General features: G+C 39.9%; 1 protein-coding gene and 1 long non-coding RNA gene across 2 annotated transcripts; one reads left to right on the top strand and one right to left on the bottom strand.

Moving 5' to 3' along the window:
• Window positions 1–301: 301 nt before the first annotated feature.
• LOC116708633 (uncharacterized) lies at window positions 302–3,644 on the bottom strand. Its single transcript, XR_004336727.1, has 4 exons — window positions 2,654–3,644; window positions 2,386–2,558; window positions 2,076–2,258; window positions 302–1,916 (listed from the first exon to the last, which is right to left on the bottom strand). It is a non-coding gene; the product is annotated as an uncharacterized LOC116708633 (long non-coding RNA).
• A 3,958-nt stretch (window positions 3,645–7,602) lies between these two features.
• jkamp (jnk1/mapk8 associated membrane protein) lies at window positions 7,603–12,959 on the top strand. The gene is made up of 7 exons (XM_032547053.1): window positions 7,603–7,730; window positions 9,088–9,167; window positions 9,779–9,933; window positions 10,639–10,845; window positions 11,177–11,358; window positions 11,436–11,512; window positions 12,601–12,959. Exons 1-7 carry the CDS (start codon window positions 7,721–7,723, stop codon window positions 12,817–12,819), a joined length of 930 nt encoding a protein of 309 aa, XP_032402944.1. The 5' UTR covers window positions 7,603–7,720; the 3' UTR covers window positions 12,820–12,959.

Below are 12,959 nucleotides of genomic sequence, written 5' to 3'. Positions count from 1 at the left end.
TTTTTTTTCCCCCCCCATAGAAGCTACACCTAGTCTGGCGTTCTGATTGGCTGTAGTCCTTTCCTGGAGGAGCACATTGGCTGACATGATGCTGCCATCACCAAACAGTTCTCCCTCTCCTGCTGTTAACTTGTCACTTCCATGAACATAGAAAGTTCTCCTGATCAGGTGACCCATTGTGTCTCTGCTCCGTCTTCTCTCAGCTCCCGTCAGTCGTGGCAGATGGCTGCTGGTACTGAGCCAGGTTCTGGTTCTGATGGACGTTTCTTCGTGTTAGAGGGGAGCTCTTCTCCCCCGTCGCTTCATTCGTGGTCTGTATGAGGGATTGCTGTGAAGTCAACAACTCAACACAAGTGAGTTGCTGTTGCCCCCTGCTGGTCAGGAGGAGTGAATGCTGTAGGTCAAAGACTCCATGCAATCTGAATGGGTTTCCTTTGGTACAAATCATTTACACTACTTTAATAATTAACTGAATCTAATGTATTGATAAGTAGAACCAATTGGAATCTATGACTTTGTTAAATGCTTTGACGACAACATTGTTGTGAAATTTTTGAGTTGGTTGTTGGGTTACCTTTGAACCCTTTTGGAGTTGGTTGTTGGGTTACCTTTGAACCCTTTTGGAGTTGGTTGTTGGGTTACCTTTGAACCCTTTTTGAGTTGGTTGTTGGAGTTTTGAACCCTTTTTGAGTTGGTTGTTGGAGTTTTGAACCCTTTTTGAGTTGGTTGTTGGAGTTTTGAACCCTTTTTGAGTTGGTTGTTGGAGTTTTGAACCCTTTTTGAGTTGGTTGTTGGAGTTTTGAACCCTTTTTGAGTTGGTTGTTGGAGTTTTGAACCCTTTTTGAGTTGGTTGTTGGAGTTTTGAACCCTTTTTGAGTTGGTTGTTGGAGTTTTGAACCCTTTTTGAGTTGGTTGTTGGAGTTTTGAACCCTTTTTGAGTTGGTTGTTGGAGTTTTGAACCCTTTTTGAGTTGGTTGTTGGAGTTTTGAACCCTTTTTGAGTTGGTTGTTGGAGTTTTGAACCCTTTTTGAGTTGGTTGTTGGAGTTTTGAACCCTTTTTGAGTTGGTTGTTGGAGTTTTGAACCCTTTTTGAGTTGGTTGTTGGAGTTTTGAACCATTTGGTTTTTTATATTGGTTGTTTAAGTGTTCGGTTTTGTACAGAGCCAATTCACAACAAATGTTGTCTCAATACACTTTAAAACAATTTTAGTTGATCCACATATTTCAATTGCCATTAGTCAACAGTACAATAAGCTCAATTATTAACTTAGTTTAAATAGTTTGTACCAAAGGAACCCAGTCAGATTGCATTTAGTCTTTACTTGCAGCACTCACTCCTCCTGACCAGCAGGGCACAACGGCAAATCGCTTGTGTTGAGTTGTTGACTTCACAGCAATCCCTCATACAGACCATGCATGAAGCGACAGGGGAGAAGAGCTCCCCTCTAACAGGAAGAAACCTCCAGCAGAACCAGAACCTGGCTCAGTACCAGCAGCCATCTGCCACGACTGACGGGAGCTGAGAGAAGACAGAGCAGAGACACAATGGGTCACCTGATCAGGAGAACTTTCTATGTTCATGGAAGTGACAAGTTAACAGCAGGAGTGGGAGAACTGTTTGGTGATGGCAGCATCATGTCAACCAATGTGCTCCTCCAGGAAGGGACGACAGCCAATCATAACACCAAACCAAGTGTGGCTTCTATGGAGAGAACAAACAAAAACACATTGATAATCAATTCTAACTAACACTTAACACTGGAAGACATTTTTAAATACCCAAAATAAAAACAAATAAAATGAAGTCTGTAAAGAGTCCATAAACAAAATTCTCCTTCCGTCCGTGGCGATGAAATCCATTTCCATCCGTGGTTGGGGCCTGGCGATGAATGGTAAAAGATGATCCAGGATGATTCCTGAAGAACAAGACAGGAAGACAACAGGATATATGCAGGTTTCAGGTCAAACCCTTTAACAACTCTGAATGAAATCACCACACTTGTAAAGTTTATCTAAATTCCAAGTCAAGTTTCAAGTCAAAGTTGATAACTGGGATCAGAAAGCATCTGCCTTACCTGCTCACATGAGAACACTTGCAGGGTTTCCTGCAGAAAACCTGCCTAGTCCAATGGTAGGTCATCCATCAATGGGGGGTCCAGAGGGGCGATTAAGTCCTCTTCTGTTCGATGTTCGGTGGAATGATGAACTTCTCCGTTGGTTGATGAAGAGCGAAATCAGACAAGAATCCAGGAGGATTCCTGAAGGACAACAGGACAGGAAGACAACAGGATGCTGCAGGTTTCAGGTCAAACCATTTAACAACTCAGAATGAAAGTCACTTTTTAAAAACTTGCACTTGTAAATATCACTCCAACAGCAAAATACCTGCAGCATTTCTCGAGGAAGACTGCTCAGCACAATGGTAGGGTCACTAAGGTCATCCATCAATGAGGGGGTGGCGATGAAGTCCTCTTCTGTCTGATGTTCGGTGGAATGATGAAGAACTTCTCCGGTCGATGGAGGGGTGAAGGGCGAAATGAGACGGTCCAGGAGGATTCCTGAACAACAGGACAGAGGAGGATTTAAGGTCAAACCCTTTAACAGTTCAGAAAGAAACTCAAGACTTGTAAGTGTCACTTAAACAGAAAAATACCTGCAGCATTTCTCGAGGAAGACTGCTCAGCCCGATGGTAGGGTCACTAAGGTCTTCCATCAGCAGTGGTCAGGGGTGAAGAAAGCCCGTCCATCCCGTCGTTCTCAGGTGTAGTCGGTGGGCATCATCTGAAGAGATAATGGATTCTACACCAGTTATTTATACGGTATTTCTAATACTATGACATATAACACGCATTTCAAACATTACTCAAGATCAGAAATTAATTCAAAATCCATTCCAGTTACCATGCCCATGATCACAACACATACATTTCATATAGCCTACCATGTTTTTCCTGCGTCTCCAAGATCTGTTCCAATTGCTGTACCCAAAATCAGAACACCTGCATTTCATATAGCCTACCGTGTTTTTCCTGCGCCGAGTGAATCCAAAATCCATTCCAGTTACCATACCCATGATCAGAACATACCGTTTTTTGTGTTTTTCCTCCATGTAATGGCTTGACAGCTTTGTTGTACTTGTTCGTTACCAATGTCCTTGAACTCATCCGATTACTTAAAATCCCTGAGGAGTGGCTACAGGAAGAAGCAAGCCACATTTCCTAATGTTGGGTTCAAAGTCCAGTACCACGGCGACCATTTTGATATCCATATTTCCTAAATGTTTGAGGCCATCACATGTCTGCAGAGGCTCCATCTCAACAAAAACAGTTGATCAGTTTCCAAATCTTCTCAGTCCAGATACCATGTGGTGTTGACAAGGCCTTAAATTCCCCAACCTTGAGCTCAAAACTACTCTCCATCACCAGAGACATCATGTGGTGTTGACAAGGCCTTAAATTCCCCAACCTTGAGCTCAAAACTATTCTCCAACACTAGAGACATCATGTGGTGTTGACAAGGCCTTAAATTCTCCAACCTTGAGCTCAAAACTATTCTCCATCACCAGAGACATACTGTAGATGCATGTGGAGAGGAAAAGCTTCCCTTTAACAGGAAGACTTAAAAAAATTAAAAAAAAAAAAGCATTGCAGTTATCAAATATTTGTTAAAAGTTGTGAGTTAAAGCCTCTCACTGAGGAGGCATGTGGTGACAGTGCAAAGGAAAAACTTCCTTTTAACAGGAAGTTTCTCCAAGAATGTAAACACTGCACCAGTTATTTAAATTGGTTAAAAGCTACATAAGTAAGCTTAGGCAATGCCTTATACTTAACATGCATGTAGTTACAGTGGAAAGGAAAACTTCCCTTTAACAGGAAGATTTTCCAGAACTAGAAATAAACACCAGTTGTCAAACTTTATTTAAGTTACCTAAACTTAAGCAATGCCTCATATTGAGGCTCAATGTGGTGACAGTGAAGGAAAAACTTCCCTTTAACGGGAAGACTTCCCAAAGAAAAACCTAACACTGCACAAGTTGTTTAAATTGGTTAAAAGCCAAGTAAAATAAAGCTAAAGCAAAGTCAGCTAAATCCTCATATTGAGCCTTCATGTGGCAACAGTGAAGGAAAAACCTCCCTTTAACAGAAAGACTTTCCAAAAATTAACACTGCACCAATTTAAATTGGTTTAAAGGAAAATAAGCTTATTGAGGATCCATGTGGTAACAGTGGAGGAAAAAACTTCCCTTTAACAGGAAGACTTTCCAAAGTCTGCATCAATCTATTGGTTAAAATTAAAAGTAAGCAAAAGCAATGATTCATATTGAGGATTCTTGTGGTGACAGTGGAGGAAAAACTTCCCTTTAACAGGAAGACTTTCCAAAGAAAAAGCTAGCACTGCACCAACTATTTAAATTGGTCAAAACTAAAGTAACTAAGCTTAAACAATGACTCATATTGAGGATTCATGTGATCACAGTGGAGAGAAAACTTCCCTTTAACAGGAAGACTTTCCAAAAATAAAAACCGGTTATCATACATTGGTTAAGTTACCTAAACTTAAGCAAAACCTCATATTGATGATTCTTGTGACAGTCAAGGAAAAACTTCCCTTTATCAGGAAGACTTTCCAAAAATTAACACTGCACTAATTGCTTAAAAGTAGAGTAAGCTTAAGCAATGCCTCATATTGAGGAACCATGTGGTTACAGTGAAAGAAATACTTCCCTTTAACAGGAAGACTTTCCAAATTAAAAGCTAATACTACACCAATTGTTTAAATAGGTTAAAAGTAAAGCAAGCTGAATCTATGCCTCATATTGAGGATTCATGTGGTGACAGTGAAGGAAAAACTTCCCTTTAACAGGAAGTCATTCCAAAAATGAATACTGCACCAATTATTTAAAAGTTGAGTAAGCTAAAGCAATGCCTCATATTGAGGAAGCATGTAGTGACAGTGGAGAGGAAATGCTTCCTTTTAACAGGAAGAACCCTCCAGCAAAACCAGAAGTTGGCTTTGTAAGAAAGGCCATCTGTCACTACCCCCAGGGGATTTGAAAGGAAAGAGCAGAGGGAGACAGAAAAAGAAAAACTCCAGGAGTAGTTCTATAGGAGAAAAGAAAATTAGTTGCAGTAGAAGCTCCTTTGGTGGCTTTATCTAAGAGAAACAATAGTTAAGTGCAACAAAAAGTCAGCCAGTGGCTTAGTCTAGGAGAGAAACTGGGTTAAAAACAGACTTGTACACTGAAAGACAGGTCTCACTGGGTCATCTCTGTTAGAAAAACATGGAGTTAATTTCAGCTGAAAACCTGCAAATAAGAGATGGATTAGACAGTGTGAACATTACCTCTGTGACCTCTGATCTTCAGCGCCAGAAGATCTCACCCTTGGCTGTCGTCATCCAGAAGAAATTAAATTGCACAGTCCTTGTCCAGAAGAAATGAAGTTGCACGAGGCCACGCATGGTTTCGGCGCAAAACTAAATTGGTTTTTACTTTATAATTTAAATTGTTGTTGAACGTAAATAAAATTTCTTTGAGTTTTTTGAATTATTAAAGTATGGACCCTGTCTTCATTTCAAATTATTAAGTAGATACAAAAAATAAAAAAGGTATGCAAGTTCAAATGTAAATGAGACTATTTTTACCCAAATACCAAGGCTTATTATAGTGATATTTACTATGCCTTAGCTGAATGACTTAATCCTAAATTGTATTTGCCAAATACTTGGCAACCATCTTTCAAAGTATTAACTTCAGATTCTAACACCAATTACACCTAAATTTCTAAAGGTCATAAGACATGTGCTTCAAACGGCACAACCCCCCCATAAACCTGAAGGATTGCAGCAGCAGAATCCTTCTCAGCTCATTGACCCACGGCGGAGTCAGGAAAAAAAAAAAAAAAGCGAGAGGCCTAGCGTTGGCCTTCAACAGCGTTAGCTTCAGCAGCGTGAAGCATAGCGAAACCCACAACAGCTCCTACCCTGAGATGTCTTCTGGATCCGCCATTGGAACAGTTCTTTGATTTAACCAACCTTTGATGGGTTGGGCGGACCTTGTAGCGATTCCTCAGCTTGACGGAAGCGATCCTCAGCTTGATTGAAGGGATTCCTCAGCTTGATTGAAGGGATTCCTCAGCTTGATTGAAGATCTTAGCATAGCCATAATCGATCTGCGGCTAGTTCCATACGCCATTTTCGTCTCAGATATTCCAGGGACGCCAGCAGCCAAACAAACGCGGCACCGACGAGACGCCATTGCCGTGTCGCTCCTCTTCTGCTGCTGTTCTATTTTAACACAAAAATGGCTTTAATAACTTCATCAAGGACTAAAACAAACAACTTCGAATAATGTTTCCGAACAATAACTTACCAGATAACAAAGGCAGCCATTTCAAACATGGCGTCCCTGCGGCCTACTAGCCCACGCTAGCTGAGCAGGTCGGTGCCAAATTACAAAGCCGCGTCAAGATTTTGAGGTAGAGCCGCAAAAGTTTTCCATCATTTAGGCTGGGCGTCGACGATTCGGCGTCTTAGGAAATCATAAAAGATACTTTTTCTTAATCCGGCTTCCAGAATGGATGAATAGCGGAACGCTGGTTTAATGTCTCCGTGCGGCCAGGTGCGAGCCGGACCTTAATTTAAACGCCCACGTAGAAACTGCGCCATATTTGTATTCAGCATGGCGCATGCGCATTACGCTCATAAAAAGCAAACATGGCGCCAATGCAAATCATGAACTTGGAAAAAAACGATAGAAATTCTCTGTACTTTTTATCTGATCTGGACGTTGCTTCTCTATTGCAGCCCTCAGCTCCCCTCCCCCCCTGCTCTGCACGTTTTAGACGTGCCGCTATTCCAGAACAGCTGATTCTAATGATTGCATGATCATCAAGGCAGAAGCCTGTTAATCACCCACAGATTCAATCCAGGTGTGTGGCAGAAGGGAAACACCTAAAACATGCAGGGCAGGGGGGCGTGAGGACCGGAATTGAGATGGCTTCTTTTTTTTAAAATAGAAACAATATGTGAGTGGCACAGTCCGCTTTACCTCTGCTCTACTTAACCACTAAACAATGTTGCTAATTCAGTTTTATGTAGAATAACTACACTTGTTAGTTAAACCTGTATTCTTTTCTTGAGGAAAAAATGCAAAGGGGTGAAACGCTAAACGTTTTTTCATATATAAATTACTATTGTAAATAATAATAATTGCACTAGTCATTTTAATGGTTCAAATCAAAATTCAATTCAAATTCAAAAATACTTTATTGATACTAAAGTGAAATTAGGTAACTGATTAAGAAGACTGACAAGAGTTTCCAAACAGCTTTTTACATTTGTATTTATTACTTATTTTGTTATTTATTCCGTTTTTGAGGAGCTGAAGGTGCTGAGATGTTTTCAGTGTCACAACAAAGCACATGTTCACACTGCTTTACCCAAAGACCTTATTTGTTTTAACAAAAACACAGTACATTTTCAACATCTCGATTTTAGTTTCAGGCTTTATAGATTTATACTGACAAACCAAGTTAATACAAATTGGGTTTTTTTTAAATAGAGAAAAGGCGATGTTACTCCGGTACAGACGGGGGCGCTACTGCTCCTTCAAGTCGGCTGGAAACAGTAGCAGGCGGAAGCAGGTCGAAGTGTATCAACAGAACCACATTCGCCTGGATTATTCCCTTTTATTAATTCCTGTTGGATTCTTGTTTGCGCGATGAGTTCAGGTGAGTTTGAGTTTCATTTCCTCTGATCAGTAGTGACTGAACCGGAGCTCCTAGTTCTACTGTTTGGACCGTTTAAGGATCATAATTCAGTTAGCATCATCCAAACCTGCTAACCAGAACCAGTATTTGCCATTCCAACAAACGGACCCTCGTTATGTGGTTCTGGACTTTCTCCTTCGTATCTGTTTGGGTCAAAATTTAAAAAGAAATAAAAAAAAATCGTTTAATTTCTCCGGATCAGGAACCGCAGGACTGACAAAATATGAACTGCAGTGACGTCACGCACTGCAGAGCAGTGATGCACTTTAAAAGAATCCAAATAAAGTTTATTTATAAAGCACAAAACTTTGTAGCGCAAAACTCAAGGCGCCGGGGCCAAATATGGCCCGCCATAAGTAGGCTAGAGAGACACATAAAGAGAGCCTCCAGGAAAGCAGATTTGTGCCTAAATATTATTTTAGCAGTCAAATAAAAATAGCCTTTAATCTACATTTTGACTAACTACAAATTATTTTAAAAAGATATTAAATATTATTTAATTTTAAGTAATCATTAAATGCACATAATATATGATAATATTGTTGTTTTGGGAACATTTTCTAGTAATATTATAAAAATGACATGAGAACATAATCTGGAAGACATTTTTAATATGCAAAACAAATAAACAAAACAACAGAAACGACAAATAAAATTAATTTTGTCTCTGAACAAAGTTGTCCTTCACAAAACAAGCTAGTTGATCCCAGAGTGAAGACTTTTACATCCAGTTGTTTTTAAAAAGAGTGAGAGAGAGAGAGAAGAGAACAATAAATCATGAAAATGGAAATTAGTGAACTCAGTTTAATTTACCATGTGATTAATTGATTTATTGCTTATTGCAACAGATGTACTTGTCAATCTTTTAGGATTTTATGTCAGTCATATTTCTTTCTTGGAGACAAAGTTTAGTATTTTCTGCAACCTCTTTAGATGTTTTCTCTGTTTGATTTGATCCTTCTTTAACAGATTAACACAGGATGTGTCTTTTGAAATATTGGTTTAAAAAATGAGTAGCTACTCTTTTGCATCAGTTGGGGTTGAGTAACTTGTCAGGTGAAAAGAAATCACCCATGCCTTACTAATCCAGTAGGAGGCGTGTACCTCTTTGCTCAATTAAATCAGGGGTAAACTTTTTGTGTTTGGCTGTAAGCAGAAATCGTGAAATCCCTGAAGATCCTTAGGAAGTTTTCCTCAGAAAACAAGACAAACAGCAGCACATTTTGGCCAGTAGGGGGAGACAATGAGCTGAAATCTTATCTAACTAGTTTCATTTGGGAACCGCAGCGTGTTTTGTCTGTGCTTGTTTGTGTTCCAGGTGTGGCTATAAGCTCCACATGCCCCGGTCTGTACTGCGGTCGGATCATGGTGAACGGGACGGTGGAGGGAGAGTGTGGAGTGAGTACCTAACACCCGCTTTCATGTTTCCAGTCAGAGCTGGGTCTGGACCTCTGAGGCTGGGACAGTCTGTTCTTCCTCACTAACAAACAAACAAAATAATCACTATTGTTTTCAGAGACATTTGTTTTGTTTTTGTGTTTTATTTTTACGATTTTCCCATGCAGATCAGATCTGTTTGTGTGAATGTTTACCCATTAGTGCGGTTGGGAAATGCGGTAATGTGGCTCTAACTCCCGACAGACAGGCAGAGTGGGAATTGTTTTTGCTGCCTGTGGTGATGCCTCATCACACTCGAATTAGAGCTGTGTCCTCAGCAGTTTCATTGTTGTCTCTAAAGGTCCAAACCCGGCGGCTCATTTCATTGAAAACCCTAAACCTCAAACATACCTACTTCCTAAAGGAAAACCAGTAGGAGTTTGAACACCTGCTTCACCCTAATCTCCTCATTCTACCGAGTTAATTCCTAACAAGAAACTATTTAATAAAACCAATAAAATAATTGCAGGAAAACCTACAGATTAAAAAAAACATTAGATTTTCTGATCTTTCTCTAGTTTCATCAGGTACAAACAGCTTTTTTCTAAAAGTCTGATCATCTCTGTCGGAAGGTTTGTCCTCGAGGAGAGCGGGCCAACATTGAGAAGGTCTGCCAGCGCTGCACAGAGTGTCCTGAGCTCTACGACTGGCTCTACCTGGGCTTCATGGCCATGCTGCCGCTGGTGTTGCACTGGTTCTTCATCGAGTGGTATTCTGGGAAGAAGAGGTGAGACTGGACAAAGCACAAACCCAAAACATGCAGTTAGGGCAGAGTGATGAATCGATTTGATCAATTTGAAGATTTAATTTTTGGAAAATCTGGATTTTGAGACTGATCAATATGAAATGACGTTCAGTGTTATTTAATTCTAAGTAACACTTATCAAATACAGAGACAGTTTCTCATTGACATTTTAACAGCATGTTAATAGGTTTTATCAATACATTCTGGTACAAAAAGCCCTTAACAACATTCATGATTTTAATACGTTTCCCAAAATGAAAGTGACTTTGACACTCGTAATGTAGACATATGTGGACAAGTCCAAATGTGATGTGAACCTGGTGTAAACCCAGTGTTAACCTGGTGTAACCCCTGTAAAACTGGTTTACAACAGTTTTAGTGTAAACTGGTGTAAAACTTGTACAGTACAAACTATATTTACACCTAATGTGTAAATACACCTATTCTATTCTATCTATTCTATGTGAATCGGGTGTACCCCTAGTAAAACTGGTTTTTAACAGTTTTAGTGTAAACTGCTGTAAACAAGAAAGGACATTTGGCACAGGTGCACTGATTATTGCAGATCAGGTTTCATTTTTTTGTGTCTTGTTGAACTAAACTAGTGTTGTTGTGGACAGTACCTGCAGACTGATGATGCAGTAAGAAAATATTCTAAAATAGATTCTCTTTCTGGTGTGTTTGCAGCTCCAGCGCTCTGCTGCAGCACGTCACCGCCATGTTGGAGTGCAGCGTGTCGGCTGTGGTCACTCTGCTGCTCACCGAACCCGTGGGAAAGCTCAGTATCCGGTCCTGTCGAGTCCAGATGCTGTCCGACTGGTACACTATGCTGTACAACCCGAGCCCGGACTATGTCAACACGTTACACTGCACACAGGAGGCCGTCTACCCACTGTGAGAACACACACACAAACACACACTGCTGGTTAGAAAAGGCAGATTAATTCATATTCAGTTTTCTCAAACACGTGATCAGCCAGGGTCAGAGTTGTCAGAGTTGATTTGAAGGTTTTTGTTTAATGTGACTAAAGGTTTGGACACCCCTGCTCTGAACCCTAGCAGCTCACCACACTTGAGGTGTTCCTCAGGGATTACGTCTTGCTCCTTTTCTAATTCTGTTTTAATGCAAAGTTAGTTTGAGCTTAAAAATCTGTCCTATTAAAACATTGAATTGATCATCTCATTCTGAGTCTTTAAATCTGTTTGTGTTGCTGGTGTTGCTCAGCTACACCATAGTGCTAATCTACTACGCCTTCTGCCTGGTCATGATGATGCTGCTGCGCCCCCTGCTGGTGAAGAAGATCGCGTGTGGCCTTGGGAAGACGGACCGCTTCCGGAGCATCTACGCCGCTCTCTACTTCTTCCCCATCGTCACGGTGCTGCAGGCGGTCGGCGGCGGTCTGCTGTGTGAGTGTTTTACTGTTACACAACAACAAAACGTTAGCAGGATCTGAGGGCTTAAATGAGTTTCCTGTGTGGTGCAGATTACGCCTTTCCCTACATCATACTGGTCCTGTCTCTGGTCACACTGGCTGTGTACATGTCTGCTTCTGAGATTCAGGTAAGGTCTCACCTGTGCAGGTTACGGCTGGGCTATCTATGGATTTTTGGTTCTGGAGAATCTAGATCTTTTTTTTTTTTACCAATGCATTCTTTGGGTTTCTACAATAGAGTGCTGGAGTCACACCAAGAAAATAAAAAATAAATAAAATTATGAGAGTAAATTCAGAATGTTATGATTTCATTCTGAAAATATTATGACTTTACTCTCGTAATTTAATTTTTTTTATTTATGACTTCATTTTCAAAATATTATGACCGTACACTGATATTATTATGACTTTATGCACGCACAACTTTCTCCTCGTAATTTTATTACTTTATTCTTGTAACTTAATTTTACGATTTTTCTATCAATATGGCCGCCAATTTGTTGGACAAGCGTATTTTTTTCCAGCTTCTATTTATTTGGACTTTGAATTGATGTCTACTCTTTGAATAAATATAAGGGCCTGGCTAAGTTTTTCTTTCATTATGAGAATAAAATCATAATATTACAATAACACAGTCATGGTGATACAATATGTAAATAATCAAAATAATGTCAATATTAACAGAATACAGTCATAATATTAAGAGAATTATGAGAACCCCAAAACAAAAAAATTAAAGAAACATTGTGAAATTATACTTTGGTGTCGCTCTTACAGATGATTAAATACTTAATATTTAAACACATCAGCATCAAATTATTATCAATATAGCAAGGCTTTGAAATGACTGTGATCACATAAGATCTTGATAACTATCTACTCTCATTAAAAAACTTTTTTTCTCATAATTTTAAGATGTTCTGGTAAAATCGCATTTTAATTCAGCTGATATTATGACTATATTATCGTAAATAAATAAACATTCTTGCAGTCTGGCCCTAATACTCCATTGTACAGTTCACAGAAGGGATGATTGAAATAAAAACACTTTGAAAATATTTTCTGTCATTTCTATTTTCTTTTTTTGTAATAGAAAGCAATTAAATCAGATCTGGCATGAGAAAATCTGATTATTTTATTCATTTCAAGTGGTGTTAAAATGGATCAGCAGCATCAAAAACATCTTTAGATGGTGATAATTGTGTTTTCCCTGCAGTCCCTCCAGTCTCTTATCTCCAAGAAGAAGCGCCTGGTGGTTCTGTTCAGCCACTGGCTGCTCCACGGTTACGGGATCATCTCCATCTGCCTCCTGGATAAGCTGGAGCTGTCGCTGCCGCTGCTCGCTCTGGTTCCAGGACCCACGTTGTTCTACATCGCTACGGCCAAGTTCACAGAGCCCACCCGCATCCTCTCTGAGGGCGGCAGCAGGCACTGAGCGCCACCTTCAGGACTGATCTCCATCCTCGCTGCTCATTTAATGTTTAAACTCTGTCTTAGTGTAAATGCTGCTCACATGAATCTGTAAATATTGACTTCTTATTCTTGTTGGGATTAAATGTTCACAAGTTTCATTGA

Source organism: Xiphophorus hellerii, chromosome 19, assembly GCF_003331165.1.
Source record: "Xiphophorus hellerii strain 12219 chromosome 19, Xiphophorus_hellerii-4.1, whole genome shotgun sequence".
Taxonomy (NCBI): domain Eukaryota; kingdom Metazoa; phylum Chordata; class Actinopteri; order Cyprinodontiformes; family Poeciliidae; genus Xiphophorus; species Xiphophorus hellerii.
Note: the sequence above shows the minus strand (reverse complement) of the source record. Positions and strands in the feature narration are given on the sequence as shown.